This window comes from Enhydra lutris, unplaced genomic scaffold (genome assembly GCF_002288905.1).
Source record: "Enhydra lutris kenyoni isolate GAN:26980312 unplaced genomic scaffold, ASM228890v2 scaffoldscaffold12, whole genome shotgun sequence".
NCBI classification, from domain to species: Eukaryota; Metazoa; Chordata; class Mammalia; order Carnivora; family Mustelidae; genus Enhydra; species Enhydra lutris.
Window position 1 is genome coordinate 24,245,052 of NW_019154096.1, and position 23,558 is coordinate 24,268,609.

General features: G+C 54.5%; 1 protein-coding gene across 1 annotated transcript in view; it reads left to right on the forward strand.

Annotated features, from left to right (window-relative positions):
* The window catches only part of LOC111144910 (collagen type XIII alpha 1 chain), a 140,608-nt gene that overhangs the window by 50,897 nt on the left and 66,153 nt on the right, over window positions 1-23,558 (forward strand). Inside the window, exons 4-6 of the mRNA XM_022499510.1 lie at window positions 11,035-11,061; window positions 13,821-13,856; window positions 18,566-18,616. Coding sequence (XP_022355218.1) covers window positions 11,035-11,061; window positions 13,821-13,856; window positions 18,566-18,616 — 114 coding nt within the window. The remainder of the gene's footprint in view (window positions 1-11,034; window positions 11,062-13,820; window positions 13,857-18,565; window positions 18,617-23,558) is intronic.

Genomic DNA, 23,558 nt, shown 5'->3' on the forward strand with positions numbered 1-23,558 from the left:
TGGGAACTCCGCTCAAGTGTGCCAAGACACACTTCTTCACCGTCCTAATCCTGCACCCAGCGCTGCCCTCAAGCCCTGGCCTCCGCTGAGGGTGGGCAGGCTAGACCGGGCTAACTCAGACACTTCCTGCCCACCACTTAGCCTTCCAGGCCCCCTGCTCCCAGGGCTGCTACGGCTAAGGGCACATGGGCGGCTGGTGGCCATCCCTGGTCTGAACTGTTATCCATCCTGCCTGGGGTTGGGCAGGTCCCCACACTCCTTCTCCTCCCTGCCTATAGGAGCCCTCCCAGCACCCTCCAGCTACTTCCCGGGGCCTGAAGACTGCTGCCCCTGGGGATAGAGCCTATGGGGGTCTGGGGTGGAGGCAACTACAGTTCTTCCTTGGGAAACAGATCCCCCATCCCTTGGTGTCTTCATCTGTGGGCTTTCCCCCTTGGCCTGCTCAACCCTCACCCCTTCTTAACTGGGCCTGGGGTGGGCTCCTATGTAGAACTGGGGCTGTCTGGAGAATGGTGGAGACCCGAGGAAACTGGGGGTCACATTAGGAAGGAGACGGGGAGAAGAAGCACTGGAGAGGCAGCCGACAGAGAGTCTGTGACCCAGACACCCGTCTGGGTCCCCAAGTGCCAGGCAAGGCATGGATCCTGTTCCCGTCCCTCTACCCTCTGCCTGTCCCCAGGCACTCACCGAAGAAGATGGGTCCCTGAAAAGGGACAGGCTTCAGATTGGAGGGAAGGGTTTGCCAAGGGCAGAATGCTCCAGAAACCCCTGGAGCTGGCCTGAGGCCCCTCCAGGGATGAAGGCCACCTCTGTGGTGTCTGCAGGAACTTAAGACTCCATCTCTGCTGTGCCCTAAGGTTAGACTAGCTCACCCGATAAGTCAGAAAAGGACCCTCATGCTTCTCCTACTTGCTTCCCCGTGTCTCGGCCCCCAAGTAGCTCTAGTTCCAAGATGACTAATAGGTTCCATCTCACTTGCCATTTCCTGCTGATTTATAGTGGCTGTGTTGGAAAGAATGATGAACCCTTGTCAAGTCTCATTGGGGAAGGACTAGCTGTGATTGATTAGCAATGTCTGTAATGAGTGCAGAAGGAGAGCATGTGGTGTGTGTGATTTTAACTGCTGCCCACTCCTCTCAGGACGTGTTACTCTCCACCAGCCACACTGGAAAGGTCTGTGGATGTCTTGCGGCCAAGAGACATCATCATGGGACAGATCTAAGCTGCACTGTGCTGGGAAATGATTAACAGATGGCTCTTGGTGGGGGGGGTGGGGCAGGGCTACTTTGTAGCTTTTGCCAGTTTCTGTGGTGTGAATACTCTCATAATGGCCAATTTCCAGCTGCCAATGCAGAGTCACTGAATATGGAGCTGGAAAGAGATGCGTACAGTCGGCTCTCTCAAGACTATAGGATGAGCTGGCTTCTGGCACACCACTGTCTGAGTAGTTGTGTATTTTTTCTCAGAAATGTAAAACCCTCTCCCCCCTTCAGCGCTCTGTCAATGGTAGACTACTCTGGGAAGAGCACTAGACTAGGATTCAGGATCACTTACCCGCCATGAACCATAGGCAAGTACGTCCCTTCCGAGCTCATTGTCCTCATCTGTAAAATGGGAGTTGGGTTGTGTTGAAGCTCAATGAATATTCTGTCAGTCATAAAGTTGGATTTGTCAGGCACGCTTCCAGAGCATCACGTCTAGGGGGCCTGCCCAGAAATCGGCCTTGGCCCTCCCTTGAAAGCCAGTGTTCCTGCCGTGGGGCTGGAAGGGAGAAGGGCTTCTTCTTCTCTTGGATGTCAACCTCAAAAGACCGAGGCTGCCTGGGAGCTCCTTCTGTTTCCCTTAACAGGCCATCACACTTGTCACTGATGAGTTTCTTAAGATTTTTTTTTTGTTTTTTTGTTTTTAAAAATTTATTTATTTATTTGACAGACAGAGATCACAAGCAGGCAGAGAGGCAGGCAGAGAGAGAGGAAGGGAAGCGGGGCTCGATCCCAGGACCCTGGGATCATGACCTGAGCCGAAGGCAGAGGCTTTAACCCACTGAGCCACCCAGGCATCACTCTCAAGATTGTTTTTGAAGCTACTTGTGTTTCTGTCCTTTATCATTCCTTAAGTCAGAAGTGGTTCCATGTACTTCCCATGCATGCACATTCTTCAAGCTTCAGGGAGCCCACAGTCCTGGAAGGCTGGGCCACGCTGCGTTCACACCGCCGTGGCATCAGGCAGATCTGGGTTCAAGTGCCAGCTCGGGCATGCGTGAACATATGTCTTAAACTCTTCCTGGGCCATAGCATAATAATAATGAATAATAATAATAATAATAAGGCTACTTCACTGGGTTGTTGGGTGGATGGAGTGACATAAAATACCTAAGGTTCTTTGCATCGTGCCAGGCACAGAATAAATGCTCAATACAAGAATTATTATTTGTCCTAACAAGGTCTTGAGTGGAGGTAGAACAGGCCAACTTATAGAAGAATGGGATCCCCAAAGTTGGCGAACTATAAGGTTGAGTGAAGACTGGGGCTTCAATGTAGGGACCCAGGACTGGAGGTGCACAGGGAACTCCCAGGAAGGACTGGTCCTATTAGTCTGGGGCAGGGTTTCTCACCCTCATCAGGGTGAACATTTGGGGTCACCTCATTTTTTTTGTAAGAAGCTGCCTGTGCTTCTTGGGACATTCCCTGATCTCTACCTACCGGAAACTGGAAGAAGCCTCCCTGTTGTAATAAAGAAGTTTTCTAGAGATTGCCAACGAACTATCCCCTGGAGTGCAAAACTGCCTCCGCTTGAGAAACCCGGCTCCAGCAGACACAGTGACCAGCGCTGTTGGTCTCCCCAGCTCCAAGGAGAGCCTGGAATCAAAGTATTTGTCCTGGCAGAATGGGTGGGTCAGCACGTGGCAGAGGCAAGCGGCAGGTGGTCAGCTGTGGGCGGCTGGCAGCAGGCAGCAGGAGGCGTGGGTCGAGGCTAGGACCCCAGCTGCCAGGAGCCCTGCTGTCAAGAAGGGTCAGATCGTGGCTCATATGACATGGAACCTGGGCACACCCTGTGGCTCTCTGCTTCCCCCTCCAGGACCAGGAGAGGATCCAGGGTCTGGGCAGAGCCAAACCCTCAGAGGAGGGGGAAGATCCTTAACCTGTCCCCATTAGAAGCATATCAGGTTGAAGGCCAGGCCTCCCCTCCCATCCCTCATGACTTTCATGACCTCTAGCTCTAGAGCACAGGCTTCTGGGTAAGAGAGACCCAGTTCAAGTCCAGGGTGTGCTGTGTGGAAATTCAGCGTAAAAAAAAACCACACACACACACACACACACACACACACACACACACACAAAAGCCAGACACCACCACTTAAGACAAGGAGACCACCTTAGGCTGGTCGCTTAGCCTCTAAGCCTCAGGTTCCTCGTGTATGTCGTGAGGATGCCAGTGGCCGCTTCACATAGCTGTTGTAAGCATTAAGTGTGTATTCTAAGGACTGTGCTCAGCAGGACGCATGGCACATAGTAGGCACTCAGTAAATGTTGTTGATTGAATGGATATGTCCTCCTGCGGCAAACCTGTCTCCCTAAATCCTTTTGTTCATTTCAGTTCTCTTCTCTGGAATGTCTCCAGCTTTCTAAGTAGGAGACTACTGCCTTATCAAGGGGAGGAAATGAATTATTTATCTCTGTATCACTAGAGCTTAGCCTGGGGCCTGGTAGGTATTAGGTGCTTAAATAATAAAGTTTTGCTTTCTCGAAGGGCAACGACTGTGCCTTATCCCTCTCCACATAGCCACAGTCTGGCACAGTGAATGACACATGGCAGGCAATCGTCAAATGTTTGTTGAATGAGTGAATGAATGAATGAACATACAAAAAATGGTTGAAGAAAGGCACAACCCAGAACACTACCTCAGGATTCTTCTTAGAAGCCCATTCCTACATATCCATTTAAGAGGAATGTTACTGTTTACCTGAAGGAGGTCAGCCAGACCCTGGAGAGGATAGTGGCGTCCTCACTGAGGTAGGAGGTGACAGATATCAGGCAGAACCTCTGCTGTGGACCCTGCCCTGGGGGCCTTACTGCAGATGCTCTGCTCATCCCCAGGGCACTGCCACAGTTGGTCAGGCCCAGAGGTGGAGTCAGGTGTCTTCCTCCTCCCTCTGGCTATGGCAGTGTGGGCGTGGGCTTGTTAGGAAGACCCAGAGCTTGGGGAGTCAGGAGCCCCGGGTTCTGCTCCTATCCCTATGCCCACCCACACAGTGACTCTATGTCACTCTCCAGGCTCTGTCACTCTCCGTACAATCGGGACTTGGTATTGCCTTGTTGTGAGCCCATCCTTCGGTGTCTGGTCATGGGATAGGTCAGTCAACAGCCACATTACTGAGGATGGCCAAGTGGCCACATGGGAGACCCAGCTGTACCATCAAGGCCCTGGTGGATTTCACAAGCCATCTTCCAGCCGCTGGGCATGGGAATACAGCATTAGGTGACGTCCAGTGCTGGAGGGGGACAGGGCAGAAGTTAGGTTTTCCAAGGGCCTGATGATTTTCCAGGGGAACACTTAAAGTCTGGGTAGGGGGTGTGGTGGCCTGGAAGAGACTGACACAGCCAAATTATAACCAAGAGATGGGAGGATCTAGAGAGAGAAGACAGGTTGAAAAACTGGGCATGCAGGCGAGGAAGAAGTGTGGAGAGGGGGCAGATCTGTGAGCAGCTTGGGGGTAGGTGTGGCAAGAGGCACTGTAGTGAAGGGCCTAGGGACCATAGCTCAGATTTTCTGTGCCTTGGTGTCTTCATCTGCAAAGTGGGTATATAACAGAACCTTTCCCCAAATGTGAAACACATCGAATCATGCCGAGCATCTAATAAGGACCATGGATGATAGAAAAACCCTTGAAATCTTCAGTAGAAGTTCTCTTCTGCCCACTCTGGGGTGGACCCAACAAAGAGCTCTCTTGGGAGCCGGCTAAGTGCCAGAGTCCCGGGTCAGCGGCCTGGCTGCTTCCAGCATACACACACACAGCAGTGGGGGCTAACAGCAGGCTGGACCATCGCCGAAGCAAGGCTCTGTCACCAGAGATTCCTCCAGAGCCTGTGGTCCTGGCAGCTGGGGTCCCGGCAGGCGCGGACGGTGCAGGACGCCTGCTCTCCATGTGGCTCAACCATCCCAAACGCGCCGTGCACTGAACTTTGTCACCAGCCTGCTTCCCATGAGGACGCTTCCCGTAGCCAGGAGGTCCGGACTTTCTGGTCGGGCTGGCCCCTCCAGCAAGCTGCACTCAGGGGATATTTTCAGATTCTGGGTGACACCGCCTTGCCCCTCCACCTAATAGGTCCCAGATGCTCCCCTCCTCCCACCATCTCCCTCCCTCTGGCTGTTCTGCAACCATGCCGGGCTGCCCCAGGCCTCCCCACCCAGTCACTACTCCTCTTGACTTATTATTTTCGTAATTTAAGACATTTTGTTCCCCCTTAACGTGACAGCTTGACAGGGGCCAGCATGAAAGAGGCTGTTTCCTCCTGGCCGGACAGGAGAAGCAGGCAGATGGAGGCAGAGAGAAGGAGGCCGGCTTGGGGAATGTGAGGGGGGAACAGAAGGAGCCTTTCTTGGCCGAGCATGAAAGAAACAACAGGAGTAGCAGCTGTGTTAACGTAGCCAGGTCCCTAGGGCCCCCCCCCGCCCCCCCGGCAGACACACCAGGCAGGCCCAGCTGGGAATCCCACTGGCCCTGGGGGTTTCATGACTCACGTTGGGGCCGAAATGCTGAAATGCCTTTAGTTCACCATCCGGCAGCGGCTCCCTCTTCTCCACCTTCCCTCCGCACCCATCCTCCTGCCCCCTTCCTGGAACATGGGAATTTGTGATTCTTGGTTGTCAGGGGCAATGAGATGGGGCTAATGCTGAAGGCTTCCAGGGGACGGGGGACGGGGGCAGGGTGGACAGAAGCAAGAGAGAAGAAAGAGGGAGGCGCAGAGGGAGGGGACCGCTGGGCACAGGAGGCTGGGGAGGAGGAGGGAGTGGGCAGCAGACCCAGGAGGGTAGAAACGCCCGACTCACGGTTTAACAGAAACCAGGACAGACCAGATAGACATGAGGCGGAGAAGCCAGAGAGGAATGTTCACCCGAGCTGCTTGCTTCCTGCTCGTTCTCCGGGCACTTGACAGAAGCATGGAGAGGACAGCAAGCTAGTCACCCTCGTCTCCTGAGGTTCTGTCACACCCTCGATGTTTTGCAATGTTGCCTCGGTGTCCAGGGCCCTGCATTCTGCAAAGCAACCGTGTCCCCGGGTTGGGGTGGGGCCCCAAGGAGCCCATCTTCTGGGGTGGGAAGTTAGGGCCCGGCTGGGGCCCAGACCTCTGGATTTCTCATCCAATAATGAAAATATGGAGATGAAATAAAGGGGGAGAGATTATATTGGGGAAGGCGGGCCAGGAAAATACAAACGTCGCAGACCAGATGGAAACCCCCAGCCAAAGGCTTTTTGGACGCTGCTTCTGAGGCTGTTCTGCCTGTCCTCCCAGCAGTGACACTGACCCTGGCATTTTCTCTGTCTCTTTCAGGACCTCCTGTAAGTAACTCCAGCCACATTCCAGGCTTGCTCATCTGAAAGGCCTCGCTCCCTGCTGGTAACCGGGCCCTGGGAGGGGGTACTGACAGCGGGGCTCACTGTCTTCCAGGGGAGCCCCTGTACTCTCCCCACGCACAGGAGTCTGTGGGGTCCCTCCGGCATGCTGACGCGGGGATGGAGGCCTCCATTTCGCTTTTCAGCCACCACCGCTGCACCTCTCCAGGGCCAGACAATGGCTGCCCCCAGGCCCAGCCGGTCCCAATTTCAATCTGAAAGGCAGGCTTGCCCCATTGTTAGGCCGCTCTTTGGTCCCCAGAGGAAGCAGTTGTACTCAAAGAAGCTCCAGGTATGAGAAAGAAGAAAGATAATCTGTACTCCACCCTGGTCCTGAGAGGTCTCCTGGCCTTTCAGGAATCAGGTCAGCGCGTGGCTCTGCGTGGACTGCTTCCTAGGACCTGCTGTGCACTCTGGCTTATATATGGGCCACTCCCTTCTGGCCAGCTTAGGTGGTTAGCAGGTGGTCGTTGCTGGTGGTGGTGGTATTTTGATGGGACAGATCAGTTTCAGTGGGCAGACAGTACGAGACAGCACAGATCACTGCGGGTCTGGCTCCTTCCCCTGGCGTCACCCTAAGGCCCAGGGCGGGGCCAGGAGCCCAGTTGCTTCCAGAGAACCTGAGAAGAGCCCAAGGAGACAGTCTCCCTGAAGTAATGGATCCAGAGAATAGGAGCACGTCTTCTTTGAGGACTGCATTTGATACGCCAACAAAAGGCCCAGAGGTTTCCGGTGGAGCTGGGGATTGGAGCTGAAAGGGAGGAGACCCCACCCCAGATCTTTGTCAAGTTTCCTGGCCTTGCTCAGAGCCGCCCGTGCGTGGTCGGTCCCCTCTCCCTCTGTCCTTCGAGAACAGCCAGCCCTGTTTGTCGTCAGACCATTATTTACTATCCCGTCTGGTCCTGAAAAGGCACGCTGAGCCCACACCGCCCATCCTGCCCAGCTCTCTGACTGCCGGCTTACAGAGAGAGGAAAATTGTGTCAGTCCCCGCAAGCCGGGGCGTGATTCATCACGGCGTGTTGTAGATGTCAGATCTCAATTCCTGTCATCAATCTTCCAAAATAAACTCTGCCATAAGAAATTTCAACAGACCACCTGCTGGAAATGGGCTGCTTTTCCCCTTCTTTCTTGACAAAGCCCAAAAGAGTCCTCAGTTCCCCACTCCTGGAAGCTCCCCCAGAATACCCCACCCCCACCACACCCCACCCCCACCCCCCTGCAACCAGGCTGGGGCCAACCTGCCAGCATCAGGTCAGCTCGAGGTCCCTGCCTTGCCAGGAATGTAGCTTTCTGAGAGCATCAGCGAGCCTCACCCCCAGACAGCTCCCAGCCAGAGAAGGTGCTGCTGGCCCCAGGGGCTATGCAGTGGCGAAGGATATGGGTGTCCCTCAGTGTCCCTGTCTGCCTGGCCACCACCTGAACTGGGAGCAAGGGGCAGGAGCCCAGGTAGCTTCCCGACACGGCCTCTGGGTGTGATCTGCACCTTCACCCTATCCTGGTTGAAGCCACAAGGAGGAAATGGGAAGCTGGCCAGGGTGGGAGTCACCTCCTAGCCCTGTTCTATCTGCTTCATATCATGCTGTTGGAGGGAAGGAAGAATGCTGTTGAGGAGGCAGCTGTTGAGGAATAGAGAGATGGCAGCTGGTGGCAGTGCCTGTCGCCACCCTCTGAGTGTCTCTTGGGAGAGCCCCTCCTGGCGTAACTCTGTACTCCAGTTGGAAGACCCAGGTCCCCAAGGGCACAGGATGGCCACTACCTAGAGAACACAACCAAGGAGGATGGATTTAAGTAGCCACAGGAATCATTTAGACGGTAGAAAAATCGTGGGCCCCACCTCCCGGTGCACCACCTTGTACCCATGGCAGACATTGCTAATCAATCAGGAGGCTTCTTAACATAATGCTTTGCTCAGTCGCTCCCAATCCACTGGAGTCGGCACATTGGAGCTGACACCTGCAGGCCAGGCCTGCTGTAGATTTCAGAGAACTTCTTAGTGGGAGCTGTGAGGCTGAAACAGATGGTAGTGGGAAGTAGGGAGGTCTCTTTCCCTGGAGGAATACAGGGAAATGTGTGATGTCCAGCTGCCACCCTGGCTGAAGGTGGTCCTTGCTGAAATCCTAGCTAGCATTTACGATGTGTCAGTCACTGTTGTGTTTGCATAGTGATTGCAAGTGTGGGCTGTGCAGCCAGACTGCCTGCATCTGAATCCTGGCTCTACCACTTCGAGCTAGGCCCTATGTCGCCTAGGGCAAGTTGCTTTACTTTTCTGTGCCTCAGTTTCCTCATCTGTAAAATGGGGTTAGTTATAGCGTCTGCCTCTTCCAGGAGTTGTGAAGAATATATATGTATTGATATGTGTGTGTATGCATGTATATATGCCTATATACACACAAGTGTGTGTTAGAACATATTTCCAGTTACAATATACTAACTTATTTAAATCCTAGATGATCCACAAAGATTCTGGTAAGCCTTTTAATTTTAAGGAGGGAATGATTATTCTGCGGGATTTTATTAATTCATTTATTATTTCATCTATTTCTACCCACCTTATTCTAAAAAAAATATTCTGGGGTGATTTACAAATGAGATATGGAAACAATGGAGGAGGGTGGAGAGCAGAGGCAGGAAAGCAAAGGGATCCAGAGCTGATGACATGACAACATCCTATGCAAAACAAGCCACTGACTGGTCTCTGAGCTTCCTGGTGGCCAGAGCAAAGAGGAAAGCAGAGTTGTTCAAGTCAGGCTGTAGGAAGTTAGGAGCATCCTTGGCACTTGAGTGAAACACAGATGTTCCTGATACTGACACCAGAGAGAAGTCCCTCCCATGTGCAGATGAGGTAGGACGAGTAGGTGGTGGGTACACAGGAGCAGTAGTAACCTGTCCCTTCGGTCCCTATTCAGGGTAGACCCACTGTGTGGGGTTGGAAACCCTCAGTAGTTCCGTTCCCTTCCCTGGGATGTGAAGGAGGTGGCTGGCCCACGTCTGGACCACTCCCTGGTGGCATCAGGACCTGGCAGTGTAAAAGTGGCAGGAAGTGGGTACTGGCTCCGTGCTAAAGCTCTGAGTTAAAGAGGCTATTTGGTGCCTGAGCTGTCTTCCTGGGGGCCTAGGAGAAAAGGAGGCTGAATTCCCAGGGCCAGAGCATCCGCCCTCAAGTTCATTCATTCACAAATAGGAATGAAGAACCGACCAAGAGCTCAGCACTCTGCAGGCACCGGAGACACCTTCATGAACAACACAGAAAAAATCCCTGCCTCGGGAGCTTATATTTTACTGCTGAGGGGGCAATATCAAGCAGAGTGAAGCGATGGGACATGTCCTATGCCCGTGAGAGCCATTCCCCAGCAACTCCCAAGGACTCCCTGGCAGGGCCTGACCTCAGTTCTCTGTGGGCGAAGCACTGCACCACCTCCTCTGGGATGCCCTCAGGAACAAGGGTCAGAGGGGGTGACTGATTCCTGGTTCTTCCCAGGTCTGCCTGAGCAGCCCAACATCACATGCACTTACCTTCCAGGGAACACCCCAGGGCCCATGCTTGGTCCTGCCTTGGCTTCGCAGGAAGAGCAGGATGTCTGGAAGGAAAGAAACCACATCTGGTAGCAAAGACTCCGCAGGGAGAAGCCAAGGCTAGCTGCACACGCCTCCTGCCAGGGCTCTTCTCCAGTAACCGTAATAGCTAGCATTTATTTAGTACTTGCTGTATGCCAGCCGTTTCGTGGCCACCCTCTTGTAGCAGATCCATCTGAAAGTTGAGGGCTGGAACTAATAAGCCCCGAGTCTCTTGGGATTTGCTTGGTTCCTGAGTCACTGCTCTGCATGTTGGTCCGGTGATAATTATTGGCTCTGAGACACATTTTGTGGAAGGTCTTCCTCTTTCCAGTGAGATTTCAGATCCATTACATGGAGCCTTTAGTCTGTGCCCAGGATTGGGCTGGGCAGGAGTACTAGGGTAATGGGGGAAGGGCTGAAAGGCACTGCATGGTCAGGGAAGACAGATTTCTGGAGCCACACGGGGCCAGTAAAGAGTGGTAGGATACCACCCTGGCCGAGACAGAAAGGCTTAAAGAGAAGAGGTGTCAGTAAGACCCACAGCCCTAATGATCCTTGAATCATGAGGGGCAGAGACACGAGAGGGGACATTCTTGTCTTTCTTTTGCTTGCACCTTCCCTGGGTCTGACATGGAGGAGACCCCCATTAACTGCTTTTCTGAATGAATGAATGAATGAATGAATGCTAAAACTAAAAGGAAGCTTAGTGATCAAGGTCCTGCCTTCATTTTGTTCATAAAATAACAGAGGCTTCTAGAGCACAAGGGACTTCAGGCCACACAGCTGATTGGACAATGTGGAATGCTCATGTCTTACTACCTTGACCTTCATAAACCCCGTTCTTTCCTCCCTTTATTTCAGGGTCCTGCTGGAAGACCTGGCATCCCGGTAAGCAGCTTTCATTTCTTCCTTCCTTTGTATCTCTCTCTTCTGCTCTCCTCACACCAAAGGGCTGGCTAGGCTTGATGGCTGCTTTCCTTCAAGTGTGTCTGGGTGAGAGGGCTCTCTCCAGCACCTCTAACCTACAGCCAAGGGTGAAGCTCCTGGGTAGCCCTCCCGGGGCCCCAGGCAGGCCTATGACCACATGCGGGCCCTTCTGAGGCTGGATGGACTTGACCTCTAGACTGAAGGCCCTCTAATGGGGGCTGGAAGGGGAGGCAGCCCACTGGCCTTAATGGCTATCCTCCTGCATACAGGCATAGCTTAAGACCACTGCCCCTCTTTTGTCCTATGACCTCCAGTAAAAGGAGACTCAAAAACTTTGTTATTCCCCCGGTTACCATTTCTGAATGCTAGATAGGCTGAGCCAAGTAACCGTGGGGATTTTGGATTCAAAGTAGAAGTAATACTGACAGCCAACCCTTACTGAGACCCTCGTCCAGGCCAGGTACTCTGCTCTCACTCTTCATGTCTTTGATTTGTTCGACAACTCAGTGAAATGGCCATTAAAATTCATACCCATTTTATAGATGAGGATACTGAGACTCGGAGAGGTAGAATACCTTGTCCAACTGTCCAAGCTTCAGTTGAGACCTGTGGAGGCCATGTTGTCACACACATTTCATACCTCTGTTTCCTGCAGTCCATGCTTGATGTTTGAGAAGTCTTTTAAGTCTTCAGAGACATGGCTCTGTGGGATGTAGCCTGGGGCATAGATGCCTTGAATGCTGGATACCACGGTCCCTGGGATGGCTTGGGGAGTCAGGCGAGATGCAGTAGGCAGCCAGAGGGCAGAGGCGAGCTGCCCTCCCTGCGCTGAGGGCCACATCCGTTGGCTTCCAGATCCTTCTGTGCATCCCAGTTCCTCTTCTTTTCGACATGAATCACACTGTAACCCCTTGACTAATCTAGCAGCTTCTAGAATTCATGTCCAATAGTGACTTTCTTAATGAAATGCATGTGGGAGGGTGCTTAGCTTTGAAATTGGAAACTCTCCCAGTAAGCACCAAACCCCGGAGCAAAGGAGGACGGGCGATTCGGTCCCATGAAATCCAAGGAGGGGAAAAATCAGATGACTGGGGAGAACGTGGGCAGACTTTGTTTTTTCTGACAACGTCCACCTTTAAAAAGCATTTGGGGGCAATTCACTGAGCCGGGGCTGCCGCGCAGAGTTCCCAGTCTCTGGCCCTTCCATGCCTGTCCCTAACCAGAGCATTTTATGGCTAGGACTGCAAAGAACATTAGTTTTTAAAAAAGAGATGGACAAAAAGCAAAACACACATCCTGCAATATCATTCAAAAGCTCCAGGGTGAGTGGGCCGTGGGGGAGTCACAGCCAGCACGAGGCAGGCCTGGTGTCCTCAGCAGGAAGGGCGGACGGCCGATCCCCAGGTCCTTGTCCCCCTTGTGCTTCCACGTGGGGGAACCTGGGAGGGACCCGCGAAAAGACCTGCTGCTGCCCGCCCCTTGTGAAATGCAAAAAGGATGAAGTACAAACACCTTGCACATTTCACTTGCCCACAGCTGTGCTGGGCTCACGGCGTGTAGACCTCGCTTATGCAACATGGCCCAGGTGCCAAGCCCTGGGAGAAGACCTTCCAGGGGCATCATCTCCTGCCATCCTCCCAGCAGCCCCTTGAGAGAGACACAAGCTCTCAGGGAGGTACAGAAGCAGAACCAGTCTTCTCACCAACGCTGCTCCCCCGCCACTCTTGGGTGAAGGGTAAACGATTTATAGAGATGCCACGGACCTGTGTCCCTAAGACCCTAATTTCAGAGTGCTTGCTATTCTCGGGTATACCCACATACATGCTGAGATGCTAAATTGTCCCTCAAGGTGTGTTGTCTCAGTGGGGGAGTCAGCAGATGCAGAATTGCCCAGAAGCACCCACACCCTTCAGGGAAACTGACAAGCCCAGCTCTCTCCTGCCCAGGAAGCCGTGACAAACACCATCTGATTTTTGGCCCCCATTACTTTATGTCCTTCTAGACTCCTAGCAAACCCCAGGCCCCACCCCAGATTTTTATGATGTCTGCACACTTATGATTGCAAAAAAATGTTTTCTACCAAAAGGGAGAGGAACAAAACTTACTAAGCAGATTTCCAGAGTGAGAAGAGGTAACCCCTGGCTATGAAACGAAGTAGGTCCCTCCAAGCAGCTGAAACGTGGGGTGTGGCTCTATCCACATGGCTCACTGCCCTTCTGGTTGGTGCCAGGGGTGGCCAAGAGGAGGGCAGGGAGAAGGACTCTGTCGCAGCCTTCTCGGACAGAGGGCCTGGGGACACGGCCCTGCTCCTCAGCTCTGGCCAAATAGACCACTCCCCTGTCACATGGGGCAACCACTCACCCCGCTCTGTGCCTTAGAGTTGAGCGGGACAAAGATATAGCACAACCTGCCCATAGCCAGACTAGACTGTGACAGCAGAAGTGTAAAAGAGGAAGGGCCTTGGACTAATGAGGAAACACATAGGGAAACGGAGGCTCAGGCTGGGGACCAGACTCCTACGTTAGTGCACTTTCCACAGCACTGTTCTGAGTGTGGACAGTGATAGGGGTGGCTGCTTGCCTAACCGTCCTCAGGGGCTGAGCGGGCATCGTCCCAAGTGCTCATGCAAAGCAGGTCTTGGGTGCACAGCCAGCCCATGGGGTCCTTCACGTGCTGGCCCGTCTCCAGCCACATCTAACTGTTTCTGCCTCCTTCATCAGGGGGACAAAGGTGCCATTGGAATGCCTGGACGTGTGGTGAGTTGGCGCATTTCTCTCCGCTTGGGTGGCCGTTGCTTGCTTCTTCGTGCTGGCCTGTCTTCCGATCCATAGCAACCTCCCCGGCCCCAAGGAGGGGGTCAGACCTCTCTCTTCCCCCACCCAAGTCGGCTTCAGAGAGGGGCGGGAGGAAAGAAGGGAAGAAATTTTATTCCCATCCTTCGGCTCCTGCCGTATGACTTCGCTCTCCAGATAGCTGCCACCACAGAGGAAAAACGCAGGCAGTAGCACTGATAAAGTTCTTTGTCACCCAAGCCCAAGTCCAAGCCCAAGCCCAAGCCCCTCCTGACATCAGCAGGACTCCTCCCCCCCCCGCCCCCCCCCCCCCCCCCCCCCCCCCCTCTCACCCCCCCCTTAGTTCCCCCGCTGCTCTCCCCCACCCCCCCCCCCCCCCAGCAAGAGCGGCACCAGACGGTAAGAAATGCAGCCTCAAGTTGCCCTATGGAAGCCGCAGCGGGGCCGCCTTCCAGAGACCCTTCCCTTAGACAGAGACGAGAAGCTGGTGGGGACAGGGCTGGCTCCCAGATGGTGCCCCCAAGTCCTCCCCAGGTGGCTGGGAGTGAGCCACTGAATGTTTCCTGCTGAAAACTCAAGATGAAGAAAGGGAAGCAAGAATGTTCCACAGGGAGGGTAGAGCTCAGAAATGGGAAGGCTGACCATAGGCCTCGGGGTCCCAGCCCAGGCTTGTCCCCAGTGGCTGCTAACCTCCAAGGGGCTAGAAAGGGCAGCTCAGGCACTGGAGGCAGCCCAGGTAGGTGGTGGCCACATGCCGGCCTCACCAGTCCCGAGCGAGACTAGGATGTGCCCAAGTTATGCTCCCTATCTACCCCCACCAGCCATCAGCCTCAACCTCCACCCTGGCTCCCTTGGGCACCCCCGCACCCGACTCCCTTCCCACGCCCCCATGCCATCCTTCTGTGCCACTCACACGCCTTGCCTCGTGACCTCGCCTCCTCACGGGTTGGCCTTACGCCTGGGTCTGGCATCCTTGCGGGAGTTTGCTCTCCTGGTGTGAGCTGGTGCTTGGAGGAAAAGCCTCCGAATCACAGCTAACACCCAAGAGTGCTCACTCTGCCCTGGGCCTTGTGTCGAGAGCCCCACTTGTGTCAGCTCATTTGGTCCCAAGAGCTGCCTGAGGCAGGCACAATCTCCACCCCATTGTTCAGATGGGAAAACCGAGGCTCAGGTGTAAAGTGTCTTTCCCAGGGTCCTGCCTGACCCTGTCCCTCTGCTTCAGTTCTCTCATGCCATGCGTGGGCCTGAGGCAGGCCAATTCTCTACCAGAGCCGTCCAGGGACCCGTCCTATCCATGAGCACATTGAGACTCAGTTTACCCACATTGCGGGGGTGGAGCTGGGACTTGAACCCAAGCCAACTGTCCGACGCCGAGATCCTGGCTCCCAACAGGTGGGCTTCAGGACCCTACACTCTGAGTTCTGCGGCCAGCCTTCCCCCCTCCTGCCCTTCTTCTTGGGCCCTTGTGGACCTGTGTCCCCAGGAAGCGTCCACCTGAGTTCTGAGCCTCAGGGGTGGGGGCAGGAGGGAAGGCCACAAGATGCCCCCATTTCTTTCCACAGGAGGCTGTTTTCCAACCACTTGGGGGTTTCCACGCTGCTTGTACTGTTTTCAATGTGACAATGGACCCATTTGGCTACCCAGTAGGAGTCCTGGCCTGAGCCACCTCATAAGGAGAGGGTGGCTGGGGGTGTGAAGTGCCTGATTTGCGCCTGTGGTTCCCACCAGCACAGCCAGGCACCCCTTCGGTGGGTTAGGGTAGATCGGAGCTGTCTCTCCGCTCCTCACTATGGTTACAGGGGTTCTTAGTGACTGCCCAGTTTCCTCTGCATCCCTGACCCATCCTCCCTCCTCCCAGATGTCTGTGTCCTGCCGTCTGTCTTCCCATATTCCTTTATTCCCTCTCCCACCATCTTGCCTGGCCAGCCCTGATGGCTTCTAGCACGTGTAGCTTGGCAAAATTTTATGCTTGGTGCCCATTAGGACCTTCAAACCAACTAAACTCCATGTCACAACACAGTCCTTGGGCAAGGTACCCCTCATGTCCACTCCCCCCGAACCACCACCTCCTCAAGCGGCCCCGTCAGCGGGGGACATGGCTTCTCATGGCTTCTCAGGGTGACTTTCTGACCTGGATAGGTCTCTCTCTCTCTCTCTCTCTCTCTCTCACACACACACACACACACAGACAAGTCTCCTGCCACTGTTTCTCTCTGTCCTCTGGAACAGCTGGCTGGGGCCGGGCCCGGGGGTGAGGCAGAAGCGATCCATGCACTGTGCCTGTCGGACGCCGGACCTGTCATGTGTCAGCATCAATGTTTTGTTTTGTTTCTTACTTTGCAACGATTCCTTTTGTTTGGTCGTCGTGCCTTTAACACAGATTCTTGCGTGTGCCTCTCTCTCATCCCTTCTCTTTTCTCTCCCCTTCTCTCTCCTCCACCCTGTGTTGCATGTCGCTGCCCCAGGGAGTAAAGGGCCAACCAGGCGAGAAGGTGAGTCCTCACTTTGTCCTCCATCCTTCCGCCCCAGTCTCTTCCCCTTGGACCCTTGGGGGGGCTTCCAGAGGCCCCCGTCTCAGTCCCCCTCCCCCCAGCATGCAGGCCCCAGCCCTCTGCCCTCACGGGCTCTCCCAGCCCGGCATCTGGGCCCCTGACTCCCAGCTAAGGACCCAGCTTCCCTCCGGCGTGGGTCTCCCCACACACCGAGGCTGACTGTGGCCTCGCCGTCCCCCTTTCCCAAGGCGAGGGGATCTCGATGGCTGTTTGGGGCAGCTGATTCTAGTCCTTCCCCAGCCCATGGCTCAGACATAGAGATTCTCTTCGTGCTACCCCAGAGAGACTCCCAGGCATAGAGCAGAGCCCCCTCCGAAGCCAGAAGCCCGAGGGACCATTCTGGAACATTAGCCCTGGTGGATCCTGAGGGATCAGAGAGCAACACATCTAACCAGTTCACTTTACAGAGAAGGAAACTGAGGCCCAGAGTAGGGGTGGGGCTTGCTGAAGGTTCCACAACAATAATGACAAGCAGAGGCAGGAAGCCAGAACTCCTGATGCCCAGCTCAGTACTTCTTTGTCTGTCCCTGGCAGTGTGTGTTTTCGAGAGTCTGTCCGTCTCCAAAATAATGACAATGGCAGCAAAACACTAGCAGCTACGACGTACTAAGCACAAACGCCCAAGTGCAGAGGTATTTTGCCTCTGTTCTCCCAGCTAACCCGGACACAGCCCTTCCAAGGGGGCTTTAATATTCTCATTCACATGAGAGCCCAGAGAGGCAGCTTCACAGACCCAAGGTCACACAGCAGCAAGTGACAGAGCTGGAGAGGAGCCCCAGCCTCACAGGGTCCCCTCCTGGGGCTCCACGCTGCCGGGAGAAAGACGAGGGCCACGAGGGCTGCGATCAATGGTGTAGGGACGATTGCAAACACTTCCAGCCCCATCGTGCCCCAGGCGTTCTTTTAAGCACTTTACAACATTATCTCATGAAACTTTCACACCCGTCCCAGGAGACAGGTACTCTTCTCCCGCTCCCTGCATTACAGATAAGAAACCAAGGCAGAAGGAAGTTGAAAAGCTGGGAGGGAACAGAGCCGGGCTTCAAACCTGGGGTTCTGGCTCCTAGCATGACACTACCCTGCCTCGTGTAACAATTACTGTATCCTTGCGGCGGTATGAACAGTTACAGATCTGAGCTCACTGCTCACCTGGGCGTGAGGCATGACAGTCACGAACGCATTTAGGTCCTTTGCTTGGAAAGGTAGCAGAGCAGAGGACGGATGTGGACGGAGAGGTTCTGGGACTTGTCTGCCAGAGCAGGGCCTGGGAGGGAGGCCCTGGGCATTTCCTCTGCCAGGAAGGGGGGTTCCTGGTGCGGAGAAGCAGCCGGCCGTCCCCGCAGCAGGGCACAGCCTGGATCCTTCTGCCAGGGCATCATCTCTGACCCCCTCTGCATCCCCTATACCTTCATCTTTCTGTCACCCTCCCTGCCCCCAGCTCCCATGCATGTGCGTGTGTGCACATGCGTGCGCACATGCGCACACACACACACGGGTGTTCCATCCTCTTGCGGCTGAAAATTCTGGCCTGACTTCAGCCCTCTGTGTCACTCTCACATCAGGAGTAGGAGGTCCGAGGCCACTTCCACCAAGCGTGGTCTTATCCCCACCCTGGCTGGGGTGTGGACAAAGGCTTCAGGGGCTCTGAGGCTAGGGTGGGGCTGGGCAATTGGGAAGGAGGGGGGCAGGGCCTGGGGGAGGCCTCTGGGGTCTGAGCTGCGTGGCTGAGCTGTGTGCCCTCCCCCTCCCCGTGCTGCCTTTGCTCATCCCTGTGCTGAATCCCTTCTTCCCTCTTCTGCCGGGGGTCCTACCCGCCCTCTGTCTTCTGTCCCACATCTCATGCTACCACTCACCTCTCCTCCCTCTTCCTCTGGCCTCCCGCTGCCCTTCTCACTCCCTCCTGGATGCTCCGTTTGCTCCTGTGTCTCCTCTGGTCCTCCACCTCCCTCCACACCTCCCCCCCCTCCTGGCCCCCTCTGTCTTCCTGGCCCCTGGCTGGGTACCCCATCCCACCCCGCTCCCCTTCCCCACCTGCCAGCTCCTTTCTTTCCCTCCTCCTTTGCCCACCCCCCCACCACTCCGGGCCCCTGTCCCTCTCCCTCTCCTCTCTCTCTCCCACAGGGGGCCCCAGGAGATGCCGGCATGTCTATCATCGGCCCCCGAGGCCCCCCAGTAAGTGGCTTTTGCTCTTCTTCAGGGTGGGGGGGGCTGGGCCAGGGAATGGCAGGGGTTTGGGTGGAGGGGGAATGAGTCCCAGCTCTGCCTCTGGGCCTGCTGGCCACCGCCTGTGATGTGGTCAGCCAGGTCAGGCCTGCCTAAATATACCTAAATTACAGCCTCTCAGGAGGGCTTGCAAGGTCCACCCTTTGGCCATGAAGCCAGCAGCTTCGAGGTGACCCTGTTGCTTATAGGCAGGGAAGAAAGTGCTCGCTGCTCCCCAGATGGGCTGTTCCAGCTTTCCAGGGGGTGAGCCTTGCTTTCAGAAGCCCGTGGAGCAGATGCCCAGCAGATGCCCAGCGTTCAGATCCACTGCCCCAAATGCCCACTCCTAGTCTCAGCAGAGTCCTCACCCACCACTCATCCTGAAAGGCCCCTTTCTGTTCATCCTGCTGAGTCCTGGTTCTTACTCGCCTCTACCCACTGGCCGGGGGCTCAGGGACATCAGAGGCTTCCCCTCTGACATGTTTCCTTAGAGACCAAACGGGGGCAGGGTGATGATGTGGGAAGACACTGTCACTGTGGGAAGGAAAGCCCAAACCACAGGGCATCAGGGCAATCACCAAATGTCAGGGTAAAAAGAACCTCAGCAATGGTCTAGCACAACGCCCTCAGAAGGGGAAACAGGCCCAGAGAGGGGCCAGGGGCCCACACATAGAGGCTGGAACAGGAATCGAACCCAGGACGCTTGGCACTCAGGGCTTCCCCCATAGATCAGGCCACCATCTCCATGCTCCACTGTACACTTTTCCTGTCCTGCCTGCACAGTGAGAGGATGAGGGAAGCAGAGGGCTAGCCTCTGGGAGTCTGAGGCTAACCCAGCGGAGGTGTGGAGCCTAGCCTGCCCCTTCCCCTGCCTTCACCAGAGGGAGCTGGTGGCAAGCCAGAGCATCTCCTACCCATGGTCTAGGGAGTGGGGTCCAAGAGCAGATTGCTAAGTCCTGTCCACAGGAGGCTCGGCCATCCAGGGCTGCTGGGAGGTGGGGGGCAGGTCAGAGAGGGGAGCCAAAGGGCAGAGCTGGGGAGCAGGGCTGGCAGACTGGGCAGGGGCCGAGGCTGGAGGCAGAGTTGGAAAGGTCCTAGGCTGCAGAGACCGGCTTCCTGGGCAAGATTCCCTCTGGCTTGGACCCCAGAGGTGATGTTCAAGGACTGACCCTTGGCACAGAATTTGTGGCAGGCAGCGTCCTAAGACGGCTGCACACTGTAACTTAACCAATTCTCACAAGAAGCCCACCGGTAGGTACTGTTAGCACCTGAGAAAATCTGGGCACAGAGAGGCCGAGCAGCTAGCCCAGGGTCACTCCCTTGAGGGTGGCCGCGTGGGGATTAAGGTGCTCAGCCTGGGCCTCGGGGCTCCCTGCTGTGGCACATGGGCAGGCCTCGGGGTAACCAGCATTATCCGGGCCTCTGGGCTCATGTGGCCATTGCTCGGATGGGCAGTAAGCTTCTGTGTGCATCAGAGGAGCTGCCGCACTCATGCCCTGAGCCCAGCAGCTCCTGCCAAAGATGGCACTCAGCCAGGGGGTCCCTAGGAGGTGAGAAGGTCACCGAGAAAGCCAGTCCCCAGGTTCTAATGGCCAGGACCAAGCCGGGGCAGGCCTGTGAGGTGGACCGAAGAGTAACAGAATATGGGCCCTACCCCTTGGCCACCACCCTGGCCTGACTCCCAGTCTCATCACAGATCCCCCTGGGTCAGTCACTCCAGTCCTCTGACACCCTTTTGGCAGTGTCATGCCAATGAGTTACCAAAAAGTTGTTGAAAAGGCCCCTCTTCTGAGAACACGCTCGGGGGCAGGGGTCTGCTTCAGATCCCCTGGCTTCTGGATCAGTGCACGTGATGAGGAACCGTACCCTGCCCAGGATTTGCCTCTAGTGGCGAAAAGTAGCTTCTCTTCAGGTAACACGGATAAATTCCATCCCCTGGGCACCTATTCCTGTCCTAGGGCCTGTGCCGAGAGAGCCCACCTATGCCGAGATCCCACCTATGCCCAGGCCTCTGTCAGTCCTCCCGACAAAGTGGTGGGGCAGGCCTGCCAGCCCATCTCCCAGAGAAGGAGACATAAATCACCTGAGACCACTCAGCAGCTCAGGGCTAGACCCTGGGCTGGGCCAGCTTTGCCTCATTCCAAATGCCTCATGCCACTCTCGTGGCAACCCTTCCTTCCATGTTTCAAGCTCTACTCTTTTAAAGGTATATTTACCTTCAGGAGAAGAAACAGTTCTCCGTGTGGGTGCAGCCTTGGTGGTAGGGGAGGGTATAGTACCAGGAGGCTTAACCATGCCCAGCCTCCTTCCCCTTTCGCCTGTGTGGGTGCCCATCACCCGGATGACTGGACCCTTCTGAGTCCTCACTGGAGATCAGGGCAAACACGTTAACTCCTCCCAGGAAGCCATCCAGAGCTGGTGAGAGCAGGGGGCAGGGGAAGACAAAGGGAATGTTCATCATAAGGGGGAAACGCCAAGTAGGCAAACCCTCTGTATGGCCGAGGATTATGGGGAACGTGTGGCTTTCCACTCAGCCAGAAAGGGCTCAGAATAAATGCTCCTAATAAGAACCAGCCTTATCACCCTCAAGGGCCACCTGCCTCCTCTTTTGGAGCTTCTTCCTAAATAGTCTGACCCAAGGGGGAGCCAGCCAGGAACTTTGGGAAAGGACGGTTTACATCCCAATGAGCAAGATGCTGGAATGGGGTGCCCCATTACAGCGAGGGGGAGGCCAGGACTCTGGCTGACCCAGCGGACACCGAGCAGGTCATCTGCCGGGCTAGGAGACACCCTCCCCATCTCAAGGGGAGCTCATTCCCTCCCTGAGCCCCTCAGCTTGTCTTCAGGGGCCAGGAGGGAGCTCTCAGGGCTCTGAGGAACTCTCAGCCCTCACTCACAAGGAGATGCCCCAGCCTGGATCCATACACCTGCTGAGAGTTTCTTTGCTTATTCAGATCATTAATATTTATTAGGCACCAACTGGAGGCTAGGTGCTGAGTAGACAGTGAAAATCTGACCCACCCTGCTTGTCCCTGCACAGAGAGACCAGGAAGCCCATCTTGATTAGGATACAGACCGTGCTCAGCCATGATGGCTAGGGAGTGGTGCCCACATGGCAGGGGCACCTGCCTTAGGGTGGGGGCAGACAGAGAAAGCTTCCAGGAAAGGGAGGATTAAGTAAATGGTGATCAGAGAAGAGCAGAGGTTCCCAGGTTGTGAGGCCGGGGAGGAGCCCCCCCGCCCCCCACCCCCTCAGGGAAGACAGGTTCTTATAAACTGCCAGGAAACAGGGAAAGTGCTTTGTGTAGCAGAGCAAGGGCAGGCTAGCGAGGTGAGCAGGGCCTGGTGGAGAAGGACCAGGACAGGGTCTTCAGGAGTCGGGACTCTATCCTGAGGGCCGTGGAGAGCCTTGGTTTGTGTTCAGCTGAGGATGGACGTGATCAGATGTGCAGTTTGAAAAGATGTCCTGTCCCTCCCTGCTCCGGCATGGAACGTGTTTAGAAGCAGCTGCAGGTGGGGGACTGGCTAGGAGACGTTTGCAGTAATCAAGGGCTGGGCTGGTGGCACCTTTTGGAGGTGGAATTGGCTGATTCACTAACGACAAAAGTGGGGATTGAGAAAGAAGGAGGAGTTCAAGGTGACTCCACGTTTCTGACTTGAGTAACCAAGTGGACGGTGGTAGCATTCTCCAGATAGGGGAGAGGATTTTGCTGGGGAAGATGAGTTTAACCAGAAAGTGATGAACTTGAGATGTCCTTGTCACATCCAAAGGCAGATGTTGCCCCTCCACCCCGTTTGTTGCTGGAGGTCAGAGCTGGAGCTGGCTCACCGGGTTCGTAAGAGCAGATCATGCACACCTCCTCCCAACTCTGTGCTCGGTGGCATCACGTTGATAGCTTAAAATCAGCCATGGTGGGAGGTATATTTACACCACAGAGATTAGCAAATGCTGTACAAAGCAGGGCTCTTCTCTCCCATTCTCTGTCACCTCAGCCAACAATTAAATACTGACCAGCACAGGGTTTTGTTTGAAAGATAGTCAGCCTTGACGTGGAGTGGGAGGCCTGCTCTGGGCAGATACAGGACTGACCCTCTTTCAGGGGTCAGAAAGAAGGAAAGGGAGAGTTAAGCTTCTGTCGGTCTATGTGGATTTACCCCACACAAATTGCAAGTAGGAGTAGACATTAGGGTCCACTTCCAAAAAGCAGGGATCCACTTGGCTCCCTCTCCACCCTGGCCTTGAATTAAGGAAAGAGATTTTGGAAAGAAATGTAAAGTTTGTGTCCTTTGTTCGTACATGGAAGGACATAGTATTAATACATTATTAATTTACAAATAAATTTATAATCCATAATTTTAATACGATCCTAATTCCAGTGAATTTTTTATGGAGTTGGGAGTCCAACAGAATAGTGTTCATTTCGTTTGGGGGGGAAAAAGTAAACTTTCATAAGGATGTTAGGAAAATTCTGAAAAAAAGTGTAAGGGGAATAGGGCAGGAGAGGACTGGTTGTTCTACTAGATATCCAGTGTATTATAAAAACAGAGCAGTTAAATAGAACAAAATGGTAAGGCCAGAAATACAGCCAAATGCATCTGGGAAGTTAGTCCCTGGTAAAAGTTTCATTTCACAGTAGGAAGAGGAAAATAGATTGTTTAGGAGATGATGCTAAGATAGGGGACAAGTCATTTACTAAAAGGGAAAGCCAAAAAAAAAAAGCTGAATCTGTACCTCACTTGTTATACCAGAATAAATACCAAATGGATAAAATACTTAGAAGTAAAACCCGAAACTATAAAATACAAGGACAAAGCGTGAGCAGACATTAATGAAGTCCGCACTGGGGAGGTCCCCTAGAAACATGGCATAAAACCCAGGAGCGATAGGGAAAGATTGATAAGTTTGTCCACC